Source organism: Puma concolor, chromosome C1 (genome assembly GCF_028749965.1).
Source record: "Puma concolor isolate L17-30 chromosome C1, mPumCon1.1.hap2, whole genome shotgun sequence".
Lineage (NCBI taxonomy): Eukaryota > Metazoa > Chordata > Mammalia > Carnivora > Felidae > Puma > Puma concolor.
Genome location: NC_141674.1, coordinates 96543239 through 96562673, shown reverse-complemented (window position 1 = coordinate 96562673; position 19435 = coordinate 96543239). Strand labels below are relative to the sequence as shown.

At 49.7% G+C, this 19435-nt stretch overlaps 2 protein-coding genes across 6 annotated transcripts in view; one reads left to right on the top strand and one right to left on the bottom strand.

The window, feature by feature from the left end:
- Positions 1-19435, top strand: part of ST7L (suppression of tumorigenicity 7 like) — a 105945-nt gene that overhangs the window by 72901 nt on the left and 13609 nt on the right. For 4 of the 5 annotated variants that reach the window (XM_086717849.1, XM_025912755.2, XM_086717848.1 and 1 more), the window contains exon 15: positions 9337-10021. The exons of the other annotated variant lie outside the window; for it this stretch is intronic. In XM_086717849.1, the coding sequence (XP_086573975.1) occupies positions 9337-9399 (63 nt within the window). In that variant the 3' untranslated portion in view covers positions 9400-10021. Of the gene's footprint in view, positions 1-9336; positions 10022-19435 lie in introns of those variants that run through there. 5 annotated transcript variants of the gene reach the window in all.
- On the bottom strand, positions 2678-19301 carry WNT2B (Wnt family member 2B). Its single transcript, XM_086717854.1, has 5 exons — positions 18586-19301; positions 12686-12906; positions 11363-11640; positions 10442-10706; positions 2678-6989 (listed from the first exon to the last, which is right to left on the bottom strand). The coding sequence occupies exons 1-5, from the start codon at positions 18771-18773 to the stop codon at positions 6760-6762; spliced, it is 1182 nt and encodes a 393-aa protein (XP_086573980.1). The 5' UTR covers positions 18774-19301; the 3' UTR covers positions 2678-6759.

Sequence of the window (19435 nt, the reverse complement as noted above, 5' to 3'; positions counted from 1 at the left end):
CTGCATTCTACTCAGACGCCTTCATGAAGTAGATGTGGGATCAGAAATAGGTCTGGGGATGGGAGTAGGGAAATTTTTAATGAATGCTTTTTCCTTCCTTTTTACATAAGACCCATGAAGCTGCTGTCGTCAGCAGCTCACCCGACACTCTCCTGCTCTGCCTCTTTTCCAGAAGTCAGGGTTAGTTTAAGAAAAAGCCTCTTGCTAGAAGCCATGACCTCGTACTTTTATCCCCTCCATCTGGTGTGCGGCCTCATGGGGCTGTGCTGCTATGCAGGAGGTGAGCAGTGGAATTCTTTAGATGATGACTTCTGAGCCCACATGCGGAGGCAGTGGGGGTGGGGAGCAGGGAGAGCAGTGAGAGCCAAGATCGATGGACCAAAAAGTAAGGTTTGCTCTGGGACAGATCCTGACTATAGGTAGGCTTTTTCATGAGGTGTCCTTCCCCTAATTCAAGTGGGGGCCCGGGTCTATGATGGATGAACACTGTGTTCCTGCAGTTTTCCCTTCTGCCTTCACAGTTGGGGTGCGGGAGTGGGATAGGTAGGGTATGTGCAGGCTTATGCTGTTTCTGAAGGAATGCATTCCACGGTTGAACAGGGAAGGGTTCCCCTTGCACACATCCTCTCTTAGAGCTGCTTTGTCTCACTGTCTTGGACCCACACAGAAGTCCAGATTTTGAATGAGGGTGGGAGGAGGGGTTGAAAGGAGCAAAAGTTTTTGATCAAGTAAAAATCTGTTGTCTGCCTCATCTTGTAGGGGTTTCTCTGCAGGGTGGATTCTCCTTGCCTTGGTGTAGATAAATTACCTGTCTCAGCTAGAGGTCCCAGGACTTTTACCAGGCCATGAGTAGGCATCTGGCCTGGGGTAAGACATTTTTTTTTTTTAGCACTCTCATTCCCTGTTCTTACTTTCCTAGCCCAGGGGTTGACAGCCATTTAAAAACAGAGTGAGGGGCGCCTGGGTGGCGCAGTCGGTTGAGCGTCCGACTTCGGCCAGGTCACGATCTCGCGGTCCGTGAGTTCGAGCCCCGCGTCGGGCTCTGGGCTGATGGCTCGGAGCCTGGAGCCTGTTTCCGATTCTGTGTCTCCCTCTCTCTCTGCCCCTCCCCCGTTCATGCTCTGTCTCTCTCTGTCCCAAAAATAAATAAAAAAAACGTGGAAAAAAAAAAAATAAAAAAAAAAAAATAAATAAAAACAGAGTGAAATCTCAAAGGAAATTCTAATACATACATTAGAAGCCCAAAGCCTTAATAATTTCTTCTCATGGATTCTCAGGATTACTTGTATTCCGTGCACTTAGCATCACTTTAAAAGAAATAGATAAAATTAAAGCAAATGTTAAAAGTGTTAATCCGATGAAGAAAAAAAGGCATAGAAAGCTCTAGGAGGCAGAGTTGATTGAAGGTGGACTACTTGGCATAGTGATCATTTTGTGGTGGTGGAAATAGCGGCAGAAATGACCAAAAGGGGATGTGCTGATGTAGTTAGGGAAGCCCTAGGCTTTTCCTTTTGAAAATTCTGCTCAGATATACTCTCCTAGAATATTTTGTATCAATTTCTGTCCTAAAGGGGCTGGGACTCTGGACTCTGCAGCCTTGTGTATTGTCAGTCTTTGAGGAGAGCACACAGGGTTTGAAGTGAGAAGCCCTGGATTTGAGTTCTGTCTGAACCACTCAGTATCACATGACCTGGGACAAATCACTGAGCCTTTCTGAATAGTACCTGTGCAGTGAGAGTGTCTCCTGCCTCACAGGGAAAATTGGTGTGAAAATTAGTCTGCGTTAAAGCATTTTGTACCTGAAAAAGCTTCTTATGACATCATAATTATTCTCAGGGAAGCCCTACCTTGAGTTGTCAAAAAGGACAGCTGTGGATTAAACGGTCTTCCCATTTTCTTCACTCAGCTTAACGTTTCTGTTTGCTCAGGCCTGCTTAGAGGGGCTGGTAGTAGTGAAGTAAAGTCACCAGATTTCAGCTCCTTTTGGTCAAAGAAAGAGGACTTCCATGTCCGGCTGCTCCATGCATAGACTCATAGGCAGAATGGAAGTGAGCAAAGGGTAGTTCAGAGTCAGGGGGCCAAGGGGAGAATGCTTTCCTTGCTGTCTCTACTCCAGGATGACTGATACATCTTAAGTAAGTGGAAGAGCCACTAAGATGCTCAGGGATAATTTAAACCATGAATGGGAAGTGGAAAAATGTACTTGTAAACTCCCCCTCTCTTCAATCCCTTTGACCTTTGGGGTCAGGGGAAGGCATTTACTGATACCCCACTGACTATTACCTGAAACCTGCCAGTCACCCAACGAGAAGAGCAGCTTCTGGGAAAGCTCAGTTCACTGTAGCAACTGTGACATATTTACCTTAGTAAAGTCACTGCTTGCTCCTCTCCAGTGCCTCTCTCTTGTGGAGATTATCCCTGGAACCCAAAGCTATCCTGTTTTCTAACTTAATAGAAATTAAGAACGACAGGTCGTGGGCCACAGGCTTGGTGATTATACCCGGTGCAGTCCTGGAGGCTGTGTGCCATATCCGTAGCACACAGGGCACAAATTGCACTATCTCCAGCATGGTCTTAGCCATTGGGCTTGGGTGGTAGTATCTCCCCTCTCCATGCACTCTCTGCATCCTTTCCCTGCCACCTCGTGGGGGTACCAGTCACCAAACCACACAGCTGCTTGCATATTGAGAATGGACATGTTTAATGTTACTTGGTTACGGCTGAACCCCTGATAATGGCAGGAATTTTGAAGGATGTGATTGAAATCCAGTTGTTTGTTTTATTGTTAGGGACCGGGGACGACTAGAACTCTGCTGCAGCCTGAGAGAAGCTTGCGTGCGTGTCCACGCAAACACATATCACGCGTGCACGTACGCGTATCCTCATGGCTGTGCGCAGGCTCGCAGGGAGAGCAAGGAATGGAAAGGAAGCATCTCTTTCTTGTTTTCCAACATTGCTTCAAAGGTGCCCAACCCCCGTAGTAGCAGGCAGTTCCCAAGTGGAGGGAGGGGGCAGAGGCTTCCACCAAGGCCATCAATAACCAGGTGTGAGCTACAGGTCTCCGTGTAATGTGAAGCTCTCCCGTATTTCATTTCTGCACCCAGGGGGCGGCTCTGCAGGATTGCTTACGGAGAGCTCTGTGTCTGGCACCTCTCTCCACAAGGCCCAGGCGCCCAGGGTCCCACCGACCTGCCCAGGAATGCATCACATTATTCTCTGGTGCTGTAATTTGGCTGCAGGAGCTAGGCTGACGGCCTCCCAGGGATGAGAAACATACTCTCCCTGGCGTCCTCCCTTGGGTTTCTGCCCTGTGACCACTGAGGGTGTTTAAAAACCTCAGGCTGAGGGGGAAAAAAATCCCGATTAACTCTCATATATTAAACTGTGTAGAAACCAGTGTCCTGAGTGGGTCTGAGAATTTGGCAGAAGACTTAGTGGTTGGTGTTCTTGCTAAGGGAGGTGAGAAAAAGGAGAAGAGATTACCCTCTACAACAGGGAGGAAAAGAAATGAGGCCGTAAGTGGTCATGAGTCAGACCTACAAGACTTTTTGCAAACAGACGTTCAGGGCCAGGCAGTGTTTAATTTTTTAAAAAATAATCTGAAGTCCCTGATTTCATTTTCCAGCATCATTCTAAGAAAGCATAAGGGCGAGCACTACTATTCAAGGCTAGCAATAATAGCAGTTGGCTCTTATCTGCAGGCCTAGATTAAGGCTGGCATTCTTACTTCTACATGAGAAAAACTGGCCACGGGCTGTGCAGCTGAGGTACTTCAGTCACCTGCCTTCTCTAAAACAGTCTAAGATCTTTAAAGGATAGAGATTGTGTCTTTGACGTTAACTTTGTACCCAAATAGCACTTTCTGCAACGCATTCTACCTAAATGTTAAAAGTTAGAAGAAATGAGGACTGACAGGAAGGAGTGTCAGAGAGGGGCTAAGAGACCGCTGCTTGAGGCACAGAACTCTCCTGAGTAGAGGAGGGTCTGGAGAGGGGTTAGACGCTGTGAGTGGGTGGCAGCAGGACTAAATGGAGCCCTGACTGCACCAAATAAAGTTCTCCTTTTGCTGCTTGTTCCAAATAAATTAGTTTCTGTTTGTTTTATTGCAGAATAGACGCCAGTTGTCCAAAGCCAGTCACAATGCAGAGGCAAGCTAAGAAATACGAGGAAAAATTAATTGCTTGGCCATCATCCATCCCTTCTTGGGACCACAGTGCCTCTGTAGTGGGGCTCACATGGACCTCTTTTCTTTCGCTATCCACCCCACTATTCAAACTTTTCACTCTCTGGACAGCTTGCTTTTCTCTTAACCATTTATAGTAAATTACAAAACTTGGGTCTTTATGAACTAGAATTTGGAGCCCAGGGGAAGCCCAGAGCAGTACGAGATGCCAGAAGAGGCTCAACTTCCTTCATAGGGTAAGAACTGAAAAGGAATAGGTGACAGCACAGGCAGATTGAACTTGGGTTGAAGTCCCAGGAAGGCCTAGCTGTCATTTATGTGGTTACCTGGGCATTCTTGTGAGAGCAGGGGCTGACTGGGACCTGAGGCTCTACCCAAACACCCTGATGTAAATTCCTTCAGCTGTATTCTTGATTCAGACTGACTTTGACCCCCTTACCTTCCCACCATGCTAAGGCTTTCCTCCTCCTAATCCCAGCTCAAGATGTCAGAAGCTCTTCTCTTTCCCTCCCATTTCCCCCTCCCTAATCCCACCATTGGCTCATCAGTTATCCAGTTGACTCCACTCTGCAAGGAAGACATTCCCCTGGCCTGACTCACTCAGTCCCATTTCTCCACAGGAATCCCCTCACCGCAGACCACAAGAGCCCTGACTAGCTCATGTTTTGTGTTAATGGATGTGAAACCGGAGCAAACCCCTCACCAAAAGAAAAACCACCCCAAACTCTCCCACACAGGTCTCAGCAGGTTACACAAATATTAGTCCTATCATCCAAATAAATCTGCCCCCATGGCCCAGAGCTCTGGCTCCCCTATCCTCTGCTGCCTGTGCAGAGTGAAGCTGTTCTACAAACACGTGAGGACCCCAAGGGATGTTGGAGAGGAACTTGGAGGGGGGGTGGGCGCCTATGTTCAGAATTCCTTGTGTAGGCCCTTTAATCAACAGCCTGCTGTCAATACTTTGCAATTGTAAATGGAAGGTTTCAAGAGAAGGCATGATGGGCTAGACCAGTTAGGAACTTTGGTAAGAGTGTCTGTTGGCTGGAATTGGGGGGCACAATTAAAACTCAGTATCTGAGATAGGTTTATAACCTCATTTTACAGACGAGATGATAGAGGCTTGTAGAATTTGGGTATCTTGCTCAAAATATCAAAAACTGTAAATGGCACAACTGTGATTTCAACCCAGGTGTGTCATAACTGCAAATTTCTATACCACTCTGCTCTCTTAAATTATCAAAAGATAGCCATTGTCTAAGTCACATAAAAATAGGACATCACAGTTTTTGGGACTCCATATCCTAGCTTGTAGCTTACAAAGCCTGCTATCTCTGGAGACTCCACTACTGCAAGCTTAGTTAGGCAGCAGGTAGTAGCATAGAAGGAACTCCCCTGTTTAAGCCAAACATGGAGTGAACAGTAATAATCCCCAGAACTTAGAGAGCCACGAAATAAAAATTTGTTCAATAAATGGGGAAAGGCTGTTTTTTAAGTTGTTTACCACTTTGGCCCCAAAGCCCCAGCTCTCTTTTCCTCTGTAGCCACTGGCTTCCATGCCCAACTTCAAAGACTAGGATTCTCTCCTAAAAATTGCCAAAGCCAGAGATCCCTACCTGACTAGTATACCCTGATGCCTCATGTGGGGCCCTTGAGATCAGGCCTGCTACCCTTTCCTACCCTCCATGAGTCACATATCTTTTACTAAGTGTTTCCCAAACCTAGTTGACCTCCAGAAGAATGCATAGAAACTTTAAAAAAATAAAATAAAACCCCAAAGGCCTAGGCAGGCTTACTAAATTATTCTTTCTCAGGAGTGTTCCAGGGTATTCTAGTGATCTATTAGGCATAAGAACCACTACATGCCACTTGGTTTGAACAGGTAGCAAGTGAGCAAGGGGCAGTGCTATCTGATATAGGTTGAAAAGAAGAGGGAGGTTGGAAGAGAATGTATGTTTGTATAGTTATATAATTTTTTCCCCTACAAAATACAGCAGTTTATAAACCTATGAGCATGTGAATGGAACCTTGTCCACTACGGCTAACTCTTACCTAGGAATCCCAGGCTCTGGGATAATGGAAGAAGGTTGTAGCCTGAGAGTTTCTTTTGGGGTACCAGGCAGTCTGCTCAAACTGACCCAGGGAAGAGATGTGGTTCCATCTCTGTCCCATCTACCCTTAGTCAGGTAGGAACACAAAGAAGCTCTCTCCAGGTACCCTTCCTCTTGCACACACAAGAAATGTCAGGAAGCCAGTGCAAAGGAAAGGAAAAATGAGCCTTGACCATGTGCTTTAGTGCAACTTATATCACTCTGAAGACCCCCACCTCTTCCCCTCTCCCTTCTAACCTCCATAGGGGGCAGTCAGGGAGCTGTTCAGTTTCTTACATCCCCTGTCAACTCCTTCCCAGGGCTAAGGAACCAGTCAGGACACCAGAGTCCTTCTGGATTGCTTTCCAAGTCCTTAAATAGAAACTGTAGCAGCCCAGAACTGAGGGTAGAGGAAGGCGTGCATGCAAAGATCTTGTGCTTTTGAGCCAGGAGTTTTGAAGTAGAGGGATGAGTGAGGTATTTCTACATTCAGGTCTGGTCCAGCCACTCTGCCTTCTTGGGGGCCTTGCAAGTGTGGACGTCCACAGTGTTTCTGCACTCCTTGCACCGCACTGCACAGCACCAGTGGAATTTGCACTCACACTGGGTGACACGGGTGACTCGAGTTGTGTCGTACCCTCGGCCACAGCACATGATTTCGCAACCATCCGTCCCTTTGGATGTCTTGCTACAGACACGGCCCGCAGTGCCTAGGGAACCTGGGTTGGGGAAGAGAATGAGAACCAAGTTACCTCTTACTTCAGCTGCTCTGGGTTCCCTTACCCACATCCTCATGAGGAAACCATAAAGAATCCCTTTTCCTGAAAATATGCCCAACTGGCCAAAATGACCATCTCCTTACTTCCCTTTGCACCACTCTGGCTTCTTCCCACCATAAAGGCTCCCCAAAGACCATTGACTTCACCTACTATGCCATCCCTGCCAATACACATCTCTGTGTCTCCTTCAAAACCTAGCCTTAAAATGCTCCTAGCTGTTAAAGCTGGGTAAGGGCTCTCTGTGTTAGAAGTTTTCCATACTAAACAGTTAAAAAAAACAACTTAGCCTATAATTTATCTTTTCCAAGAAGTCATGCCACAACTCTGATCCAGCTACCATTTGTTAGTATTTTGGTCCTTAGTTTACATTTTAAGTTGTACCATACAGGGAAGTAATATAGGATGGCCATTAAAAGCATGGGCCTTATTGTCATATTGTTCAAGTTTCAGTTCCAGGCCTGCCGCATCTTAGCTATGTGATTTCACAAGGTAGTTAATCTCTCTAGGCTTTAATCTTCTCATATGAAAATAGGCATAATAATAGCGTGTAACTCAGTGGATTGTTACATCTATCATCTCTGTTCAGATGAGGAGGTGAACTGGTTAGTGTGACTGCCCAGAGGTATATCCCTGTGGAATTGCTACAGAATATCCCTTGCCTTACCCTTTACAGTAGGAACTCTTGAAGGGTAGGAATGATATTATCCCCCTGCACAGAGAGTGCTTAGGACTTCATTCTGACCAACTTTAGCAAGAGAGATCCTGCCGACAGATATAAAAACACAGAATTTGGGATGGGATGGGCCCTAGAAAGTATCTGTCTATTCTAACCCTTCTCCAGAGATGGGACAGGGACTGACCTGGAGGTTGAGGAAGGGGAACAGATTGACTGATTCTCTTGCAGTAGTCTGTATACCCTACTGCGATATGGAAAGAAAATGCTAGGGGCACCTGGATGGTTCAGTCGGTTAAGAGACTGACTTCAGCTCACGTCATGATCTCATGGTTAGTGGGTTCGAGCCCTGCATTGGGCTCTGTGCTGACAGCTCAGAGCCTGGGGCCTGCTTCAGATTCTGTGTCTCCCTCTTTCTCTGCCCTTCCCCCATTCACGTTCTGCCTCTCTCTCTCTCTCAAAAATAAACATTAAAAAAAAATTAAAAAAAAAAAAAAGAAAATGCTAGATCTTAGAACTTCTACATTTGTTTTTTATCTCATAAATTTAAAATCCCTACTTTGTATGTTTTATAAAGTACATATCAATACAGTGGAACATAGGTATCTTTTTAAAGTAAATATCCATATGGGGCGCCTGGGTGGCGCAGTCGGTTAAGCGTCCGACTTCAGCCAGGTCACGATCTCGCGGTCCGTGAGTTCGAGCCCCGCGTCAGGCTCTGGGCTGATGGCTCAGAGCCTGGAGCCTGTTTCCGATTCTGTGTCTCCCTCTCTCTCTGCCCCTCCCCCGTTCATGCTCTGTCTCTCTCTGTCCCCAAAAAAATAAATAAACGTTGAAAAAAAAAAATTTAAAGTAAATATCCATATATTAGAGGTACATGCTCAAATAATTTTTTAATGAAAGAGTACGCAATCCAAAATTGTTAGAGGCCACTCTTCCAGAGTGTGGGCTAACTAGTTATACTATCTGTGTTACTCTCCTCTAACTCCAAGGGCTGGATCTTAAGTCCTTTTGTGCACCAAAAGCCTCTTCTATACTCTAGAGCTGAGCTGTCCAGGTTATAGCCACCAGCCACACGTGGTCATTTAGTTATAAATTAACTAAAATTTAAAACTTAATTTCTCAGGCACAATACCTATATTTCAAATGCTCAGTAATCCCATGTGGCTAAGTGGCTATCTATTGGAAAACACAGATGTAGAACAGTTCTGTCATCACAGAGAGCTCCACCGGACAGGACTGCTTTGGTGGAAATTTGTGGCTCCATACTCGATTCTGAGATGACTTACACCCTTTGAATTCCAGGCCCCACTTTGGGTTTTATGAGACTTAATTTTATGCCTCCAAGAAAAACCAACACATCTGACTCACCCTTCCTTCTGACTCCAAAGATCCTTCCCCAAAGGTGCATTTTAGGTATAACAGCATAGGCTTATACCTCGGCTGCTATGGAATTATTTCAAGACATTCAGAGAGTAGTCCTCTGAATTATACCACGTGGGAAGAAAACATACCTAGTGGCAGGAAATCACTGAGAGAATCAGAAAGGGCTCTTTTAACTCCTTTTCTCCTAGCACCCTCCAAAGGGCACAAACTACTTTCTGTGTTACTTAGGTGGAGCCCCACCCTGTTTCTATGCCCAGATTTGCTCCGAGCCACTTGACTCTCCAGGAATGACAGTGATGGCTGAAAACAAACAGAACCAAAGACAGCTGTGGTTCCTGGCTCTATCTCACCCAAGTCCTGAGTGCTGAGTCTGCAGAGAAGAGCCTGCAAGCCCATGATAGTAACCAGAGGAAGAACAGTTCTTTTGCACTAAAGGTTGTTCCTAGTCTAACCTGTCTGAACCTGAAATATGAGCCAAGCCAAGATGGTGACTTCTACTCTTTGGGGGCAATAACATATCACTTTCCAGCATCCCCAAGAATTCCACCACAAATATCTGGACCAGATTGAAAAACAATTTGCTGCTTTCTGCTAGTGGTTAGCCCTACTGAGATCTCTTTCCTTGCTTCCCCAACTCCACTGTAGAATCTTCAGTGGCAGCACACTGGATATAGTCTTTCAAGGCCACTCATGGTCTGATCCTCACCTTTCTTTCTACCTCTAGTCTCCTCATCCCAAACCTTCACTCAGTCAGATTCATCAAACCTCTCGGTTCCTAGAACAATCATGTACTTTCCCACCTACCACTCTGCTTATTGCCCTTCTCTTCTCTCTAGGTTGTCCAGGTGATCCCTACACCTCGAGAAATTGCTTAAGTTCCACATTTTCCAATAAGCTTTTCTTGGTTTCTCCAGCTTTGTGTCTTCTGCAATTGCATATGTCCACCGATTGATTACATCTTATTTCTTTAGCCAGATCATAAACAGTCAGAGACGTAGGGTTCCTCCACCTCATGCTTGTGTACAGCCCATACATTGCTTGGTATTGAAAACGGGTGACTCATTTAAACAATCCCTGAATAATACCTACTGTACCCCAGATGCTGGGGATATAAAAGAGTGAGAAATGACCTCTCCTCTGCTTGGGTAGCACTGGGACTGGTGGCTTGAGGCATTCATTATCAATCTTATTATAAGACGTTCACGTCGAGAGGAGACTGATGCCTTGCAAAGTACCACTTCCCTAACTCCTGTGGCTGAGCAGACTATGATTGACCAGGGGTGCCTGCACCAAGAACTGGGGCTCCTTGTCCTTACCTGCTTTCCTTACTCACCTGCAGCCTTGTCTAAGACACAGTAGTCTGGGGAGTTGTCAAAGTAGACAAGGTCAGTCCGGGTGGCACGGCGATAACCTTGGCGGGCTGCTGTGAAGTTGGCGCCATCCTGGGTTGCTGTCACCTGCACAGCCCCATCGTAGCGCCGCCGCAGGTAATCACCTGTGCGGCGGAAGTCTGAGAGTGCACGCCAGCAGGTGCGCAGAGTACAGGAGCCACTAACGCCATGGCACTTACACTCGAGCTTCAGAAACCGCCTCACAGCCTGGGAGGTGAGGGAGAGGCAGCCGGTCAGGGCACTTTTCAGTCATCCTTAGGGCTACAAGCATGAGTGCTCTGACATCTGGCCTAGGCTGGACAGTGGGTTCTCTCCCCATCAGAACCCACCCATTCAAGAACCTCTTCCTCCATGAATCCTCCCTAGACCACCAGTGCTTTCTTCCCACGATAGTGTGTTCAAACACAGAGCCACAGGATCCTGTTCATGATTACAGTTTGCCATCACATGCCCTACATGTTCTTAGAGTTTAAGGTGCCGTGCCTTCTGCTTCTCTAGCATGTCATTTCCCAGCACAGTACTAGGCACATTGGCAGTGCTCAGAAACCAGTGAACTGCCCAGAGCAAGTTCTTATCCTCCTCAGTCTTTATGGAAGTGGTCCTTCCCCTTCTTAAAAAGTTAACTTCCCTTCTTTTCTCTACCTTTCCCTACTTTCCACATCTGTGAAGACACTTTATGCGCCTGGTTGAATCTAGGCATTCCCAAGCTCCCTTGCATTCACTACTCCTATCCCGTGGGGGTTGGGGCCGCTGGAAGTGATCCAGGAGCCTTCAGCACTTCCACCTTCACATTTACTCCGTGATCACACGTACTGGTCACCCCCAGCAGATATGGACGTACATGCACAGACATGAGTACTGACCGTGCGACCACAGCGGTTGTTATGTAAGTTCATGAGGGCCCGGGCATCCTTAAGCCTCTTTTCCTTGGCATCCACAAAGGCCTTGGCAAAGCGAACACCATAATGGATGTTGTCACTGCAGCCACCCCAGTCAAAATCCCCACGTTGGTCATGGTGTCGGCCACGGGTGTAGGGGTCACAGCTGCACACACTCAGTTCTCCCTGGCTGCAGGCACGAGTGATAGCATGGACCACCCCTGCAGACGAGATGGCATATACAAATGCTGCCTCCCGGCTACCTGGAGAGAGAAAGGTAGAAGTACATTTCTGCAAAGAGGCCTATGTCTGTCCCTGTCTTCTGCCCACACAACCCCCCACTCTGAAACCTCCTCTCTTCTTGTCTTTCCCAGAGCAACTCCTGCACCTGCTTTTTTCAAGGTGGCCTTCCCTTCCAAAAGCACTCCCCAGAGTATCTGACCTCTTCCCCTCGGCCCTCAGTACTCTCTATCCGCTTCTTTGTACATCTGACCTCTTGGGCTGACCTGTACTCTTGCTTCCTTCCAAACTCCCTGGATCCATCCATTGAAAAGTTTCACAGTGAGTCATCCCCTCCCACCGAGTGCCAATCCTAGCTCAGCTAAGCCTGCCTCAGTCCACATTCCAGGCCTTTTCAGACCTACTCTGCTGGACAGTTCCCCTACAATAGAGACCCCAGCCCAGGGGTTAGCCTGTTTGGGGAGACCTGCTACTTTCCAGGGCCTGCTTCCTTCTTACCCTGCTCTCAGGGATTGATGACTCATCACCCCTGTCCCCCAGACACCTCCTGATTCCCATCTCCTTCCCTTTCTCCTAGTTTATTGTCTCACTTCTGCTTAGCTTTTTTGCTGAGCTGGGGCCAAGCCACCAACTCTCCAAATATTTACATATCACCTTTCTGTTTATCCCTTGCTGCCATTACTGTGATGTTGGGAGTGTTGGGGTGAGGGTAGTGATGGTGGCAGTGAGTACAGAGCAGCCGTTCTAGTCCTCGGCCTTACAGTGCGTGGAAACCCTCACACTGGGGTTGGGGAGGAAAGGGGGAGGGAAGACGAGACATGGAGGTGGCAGGGGACACTGTACCTTTGTGTATCATCCCAGCAACACTGGCATTTAGAGGGGTCCCTGCCTACATATCTCAGGTACTGAGGGTCTGTTCCCAACTGTATCCTGGGCACTGCCCTCAACCGTCTATCTGATTATGAGGCAGTGTGTCCAAGAGGGGAGGAGGATCATGCCTACCCTACCCACTTGCCACCCCAGGCACAGACAGGGAAGTAGTTGGAGCAGGGTGGAAGAGCTCCCTACTTCTGAGCATGACACGGCCAAAGACAGTGTGGTCCCGGTCCAGCGTGGTGCAGTTCCAGCGGTGGTGGCGGAACTGGTGCTGACACTCTCGGATCCATTCTCGGGCACCCTCGCCCACCGAGCGCATGATATCTGGGTAACGCTGGCACAGCTGCCGCTGCCGGCTCACCAGACCAGGGATATTGTCACAGATCACTCGGGCCCCCAGTGCCCCGATGTACCTGCAAGGTGGAGATGGCCCTGTCAGAGCATCCTGGCCCTTTTCCTGCCTCAGGAGGGGGAGAAGGAGGGGGAGGGGGAGGGGAGAGATTTGGCATTCAGAACTTGAAGAGGTTCCTTCCCCTCCTCCAACCCACATTCCCTGAGGCCAAAGGGTACAGCTTTCCCCACAAGCCTGGAGAAATGGTTACACAGTTGCAGAGAGTAATTGAGTGGTCTCTCACCATCACCCGCTCCCCAGCCAAAGGCCCAAGTGACACACACTCCCAGAACACGGGCCAGGCATGTGTCACATACGTAGAAGCCCTGGGCATGTCACACAAACCCATTCCCGGTTTATTTAATAAACATTAAGAGCCTCAGAGAAAAATAAACTAACAAAACAAGAGTCTGAGACAACACTCTTACACCCACATGTAAGAGGCAAGTCCTTCGTAGCTGGTCCATGAAGACATAGTTTGGGGGAGGAAGGATGGAGACAGGGAGGGACCAGTGGGAAGAGACTCAGTGGGCAATTTTGAGTCATGTTTACAGCTCTAGTCAGACCCATGTAGCTAAAATTCCTCACTCCCAAACCTGAGGTCTTGGGGAGGAAGACCCCACCCCCAAATCTCCTCCCTATACCCTTCATTTCCAGGCTCCACAGCCTTTCTTAACAAATGAGTCTTGGAGGCATGATGTCCTGGATGAACCTGCTTGGGCAGAGGGCTGTTAGCAGTGGGAAGCCAAAGCCAAGATAAAGCGAGGGGGGTGACACTCCCCATATTCCAGTCCCCACTCTGCCCAATTCAAACAATTTTAAGAAGATCAGTTGGGGTGGGCTACTAAAAGTTCGGTGGGTTGCTAGAGTCACTCTCAAATTTCTCAGTATTTTCTCTTCACTCGAACATTCTTAGCTTCTTCTCTCCATGAGGTCACTAAATGAGATCTGACCCATTCATCCACTTCACACTCCCTCGCTGTCTCTCCAACACCTAGCACCTTCCTTGGCCCTCTGGGAGTTCTCTGTTCTCCTATCCTAACACATCAAATGGATACCTCTCTCTCTTTCTCTGAACAGGTGGGGGTCAAAGGGGGCAGTTGCTGCTACGGGCTGAAAAGATTTGGTTTGGGCTGTGAATGAGCCTGTGGTTTGGGAGAGATCCCAAAATGGGCCTAGAAGTGGGTGAGGGGAACAGAAGGCAGCCAGTGGGGAGAGAGGAAAAGCTGGACCGCCCTGGGCTCTATGTCCCCTCACCGTGCCCTGCCCACATCCTTGTGCCTGGCCCTCACCCACAAACTAGATCACCGCTGGTGACACCAAGTCAGACAGACTCAAGGAGGGCTGATGCTTGCCTCTTTTGGAGCTCAGCAGGGCTGATGGGGCCCATCTGTCCCCGGGGGAGGGGTGAGAGGGCTGGCCCACCACTGACAAATCCCATGGAATCAGCGTCCCCAGCAGCACCGTCCATCAGGGCAATAGCTTCCAGGAACAAACAAAATAAACACCCCGGGCTGGGCCAGGCCGGAAAAGGCCGCCTGACGCACAGCCTGGAGTTACACCCACTGCCGCGGTGCTTTGTTTGGAGAATCAAGACCATTGCAGTTGGAGCTCGTCCCTGTCTCACCACCGTTTTGCTTCCCCAGTTCGGCCCAAGTACTACTCTAAGCAATGGGTGTTTGTTTTTTTTACTGGGGCTTGGAAAGAGGGGGGTTGGATGGGAATGGGAGACCAGTAATCCAGCCCTCATGAGACAGTCTGGAGTGAGGCAGGCCAAACTCTGGCAATAAGTCCTTCCTGTGGTATGACTTAAATCCATTCTGCTGCAGCCCACATTGGTCCTTCTTGTTACATCCTCACTGAGCGTGGGAACATTTAGTACCTAAGACAGGAAGATAATTACGTTCCTCTACTACCACCCAGACCCCATTAAGTAGCTGCACTAAGTGCCCCAACTGGTGTGATTCTGAAGAGCAGGGCACTTGCCTGCTGGCTAGTGGTCAGCCCCTTGTAGTTGGTGGGGGAGGCGGGCTCCAATACAACTGAGCTTCAGTCCCCTCTCAATTCAACACACGCCTGCATGTGCCAAGCACTGAGCTCAGCTGTTAGGGCACAGAGATGTTTAAGGCACCTTGCATCTCATTGGCTGGTAAGAGGGGGAGAGATGCCCCTGACTCCAGCTCTGTTTTCCCTTTCAGAAGTTTTCCTTTTCTTCCCAGCCTCCTGCCCCAGAATGCTCCCTTCACCTGCTTTTGACCAATTCACGTCCCTTCCTTTGACAAAGTGACCCATACCTTACTCTAGCCCTTTGCTCCTCAAAGTGTGGTCCCCAGAACAGCCATATGGGCATCATCTAGGGATCTGTTAGAAATGCAGAGCCTTGGGCCCCACCCCAGGCGTACTGAATCAGATTCTGCATTTTCACCAACATCACGAGGTGATTCAGACACCCTGTTCCATGAAGGCAGAGATTTTTGTCTGTTTTGTTCACTTGGTTACCCCCAGAACCTAGAACAGTGTCTGGCACATAGTAGATACTTAATAACTGTTTGTTGAATAAACACCTAACCGCTCTGATTTACCGCCAACTCTCTTTTCCCCCTAGCCAGCCATAAACTTCATTTCAATTACAGCTTTACTCCTGCTGACATTGCCAGCCTATTTGCAGATGTTTTATATTTGTGTCTTTTTAATGAGGCCAGGGATGCTCTTTTCATTTCCCCTCTTGCAGTCCCTAGTGTACACAATTCAGCCCAGCCCACACAGGGCTTTGAACACAGGAATAAAACTATTTACCTTCCCTGAATCTCTTAATACAACATCATTTATATGGTACTTTACAGTTCACGAAACATTTCTCTAAACAAAAATCCTATGAGACAGGTCTCCATTTTACAGATGAAGAGACTGAGGTTCAGGGAGATTAAGTGGTAATACCCACTCTGTCCATCAGGACTAGTCGGAGGAGAGCCAGGGCGAACCAAGGATATCTGACTCCAAAGTCCAAGCTCATTTTCACTCCGAGAACAAGACAGGCATACAATGCTTAACCAGGAATAGAGCAATCTAGCTCCAAAATTGGTGTGAACTTGGGCAAGTTTCATACCACTCCCCTCCCAGCCCTCACTTTCTTCATGTGTGAAATGGAGAAAATAATAGTATCTACCTCACCAGATTACTTTGGGCATTGAAGAAGATGATGCTCATAAAGTACTTAGTTATAGTGTCCAAAGCTTAGTAAAGATTCATTGAATGGCAGTTGGTGGTGGTGACAATAATGCTATTATTATGATATCAACTCTGTTCCTCTCCCTTCGTGAATCCATGCATGATGTCCTGCTCACGGGATTCCCTACATCCAGCCCCCTGCAGAATGCAAAATGGAACAGGGAAGCACATGCGAGGAGCCCCCTATTTCTTGCTCTGTTTGTCACAGATTAAGAAGAGACCATCTGTTTCCTCCTCCAGTTAGAAGTGGGGAGAGGGAAGGAGTGACTGGAGAGTAAGGGAAGGGCTGGGGGGACGATCAGACTGTTAGCTGGTGATAGTGATGACCTTCTGCTCCAGAGTGGAACACGGACACACACAGGGTCAACAGGCATCTCTTCCAGGGTTTGGACAGAGTATCAATCTTGCTGGGTTTTTTCCCTAAAGGAAAGTGAGATACCTTGGGGGCCTGACCTGCCTTTAGAAAGCAGCTTTCCACTGTATCTCAGAAGTGATGACCACTGAGGCAGGCATCTGGGGCCTACAGCTGTGACAGGTGTGAGGCAAGGAGATTGAACTAACCTCTGCACCCACTCCCCATCCTGGATCCACTGCCGCCTTTCACAGCGACTGCCGAGTCCCTCCCTATCACTGTATCACTGGCATGCCCCCTCTCTGGCTCTTCTACCCAGAGTTTTTCCAAAATGTGAACCACGTGGGGGTGAGAGCAGTAGAAGGGAGAAAGGAAAAGAAGAGGGAGTAGCCAAGGGACAAATTGGGGACCAGAAAACACCCTAGTTGGATCTTTAGGAAGCACTACCAGGATGCTGCAATTATCAGAATGACACTTCCTCACCTAAACACCAAGTGGTCCCCAAAACTACCTCCCAAACTGGTAAGAAGCAATCAAGAGTCCCTAAAAGCAAATTGCTATCTGGGGTGGGTAAAGATGCACTGTGGTCACTTCATCGTCTCTCCATCCGGCCACTGAACACACAAGTCCCCAGCCAAACTGAGTCCCTGATGGCTTTGATCTCCCTCTGAACTTTGAAAGGCTTTTCTCCTCTGTCCCCTCTTCTCTTTCCCTTTCTGAAAGAATGTTTCAAGCCAGATGTAAGATATGGGCCTCCCTTCTCCCCCATCCAGAACAAACCACCCCCCCTTGCCTTCCCCAACACTGCAGAGATTAAAAAGATCCAAAAGAGAGATTTTTCTGAAACAGGAAAATGGGGGGGGGGGGGGGATTGGGGATGGAGAGCAACGCATCTTGAAATGATAGGAATCTGCAGCCCAAGCTTGCTGGCCCCTCAGCCAGCTACCCCTCACCCTTCCTAGCCAAGATTCCAAGTCTAGAGGAGAAAAGCCACAGGGTGCAAGGGGAGGAGAGACCACTCTGTGTGGTGGGAAGGGGGAGGGAGGAAGGAGCAAAGTAAGAAAAGGAAGGGGGCACTGCTTGGGTAGGGAGGGGCAAGAGTGCAGTCTGAAGCCAGTTTGATGGGGGGGGGCAGTGAAGAGGAAAGATGAGAAGACTGTCTTTTCTCAGTTCAGTTCCCCCCTTTGCCCCCCAGAGGGTGGGGGAGGAGGGAGAGCAGCTTTCTCCTGAGAGAAAAGGATGAATGCCATCCAGGGCTTGGGGGTGGTGCAGGGGGGGATTCAGAAAAGAGCAGATATCCAGTGGGTTTTTAATGCCTTTTGCCTCATCTGCCCTCTTGTGAGGTGTCTGGAGGCCTGCAAGAAACCTGAGGGGAGGGTCTCAATGCTTTGCGCCTCCAGAAGCCTCTAGTTCTTGGACGGGAAAGAGATGGGAGACACAGGGTCATCTGGGAAGAAAAAGGAAGAAGAGAGGGATGTCAGGGTTCGAAGTGACATCTTCAAAGCTGAAGTTGAAGACAAACGCCTAAATTATGCAATTATGCAAAATTGTTTTAATTGTGAGAGTTAATGGAGTATTTTTGCTTTGATTCCATTTCTAAACCTTGTGCTGGGTGCTATAGCATGAACACCAAAGTCTTACTGCCTACCCGGTGGGGTAGACTAGCGAGAGCCTCGTCCGCCCTCGCCAAATGCCCTTTTCTCCACCTCGGGGTGGGGGGGGGGGGTCGACGTTAGGCGATCAGGGGGCTCTGTTGGAGGACCACTGAAGGCCCCAGATGGACGATTGGTTTCTTGAATCCACCCTGAGAAAAACTTGGAAGGTAGCATTCCCCCTAAGTCAGAGCTGAAATGGGGCACACACAAGGGAATCTGGAAAGCCTCGACCACCAGGCGTCCTTGCTCCAAACACCCAGGGCCCACCTCACTGGGTGAGCAGCACACCTATCCACCCCCACCCTTACTCCGAGACTTAAGTGACAGTCCGGCTCGGATCGTCTCTAACTCCGTCGAAGCAAAAGCCTGGTCTGTGCAGCCGGTGCCAGGAGCTGCGTAATTCCTCTGGGCGCCTTCGGCCTCTGACCCCGCGCCTCACCCTCCCCACCCCGAGAGCCATGCTCACCACCAGGACGTGTCTACGCGGGCCGGCAGCGTCAGCAGCAGCAGCAACAGCAGGCAGGCAAGACCGAGGCGGGCGGAAGCCCGAGAGCCGTCGGGGGCCGCGGGTCCTGGCGGGAGCGCGGGGACAGGGGCGCGGGCGCGCCGAGGGGGGAGCTGTGCGGCTTCCTCCGCACCACCCGGCTTCAGCATAGCTCCCCGATGACTCCCGCCGCGCGACCCGGAGGGGCGTGGACGGGGCACCGGCTCGGGGTACTCAGGCTGCTCCTACCTCACCCCCTTGGGGGGCCATAGGGCCCGGCGGCAGGGCACCCAGGGGCACCTGGAGTCCGGGAGCCGGGGCGCAGGGTCCCGGAGAGGGGCTCAGGGAACGGGTTCCGGAAGCCGACGGCGGCGCGCGGAGCCCCGGGTCTGGGACGCGCTGCCCCAGCGCTGGGCGCGGTGTCAGGGGGTCGGTGGCGCGGAGTAGGGCTGCGGGCAGAGTGTGTGCGGACAGCCCCTCGGCCGCGGGCTCTCATTGGACGGCGCGGGGCGGGGCCGAAGCCGGGGACACGCGCGGCCCTCTGGGCGGCTCCGCCCGCGCCAGCCCCGGGCGCTTCGCAGCGCCCTAGGTGTGGCGGCCCCCTCCGCCCCTCGGCTCTCCGCGGAGCACCGCGCCGCGCCCTCACCTGCTTCGGCGGGCCGCGACGGGGTGCGGGGGAGCCCTTCAGAACCCGTAGCGCCCAATCCTGGCCGACGCAGCGCCACCGGGTCCTAGCGCCCTTCAATTGGCAGCCCTAACTTCTGTGGGTGATGGCCAGGAGCGCAGAGTGAGGGGGCCGCAGACACTTCCCCTCTGTTCTCTAACCTACAGT

Excerpts from the sequence above, each read along its gene's own strand:
- WNT2B (XM_086717854.1), bottom strand. The coding sequence starts at position 18,773 with ATGCTGAAGCCGGGTGGTGCGGAGGAAGCCGCACAGCTCCCCCCTCGG. Across the intron at positions 12,907-18,585 it reads CGCGTAGACACGTCCTGGTG|GTACATCGGGGCACTGGGGG; the intron begins GTGAGCATGGCT and ends TCCACCTTGCAG. Across the intron at positions 10,707-11,362 it reads ACAACCGCTGTGGTCGCACG|GCTGTGAGGCGGTTTCTGAA; the intron begins GTCAGTACTCAT and ends CTCACCTCCCAG.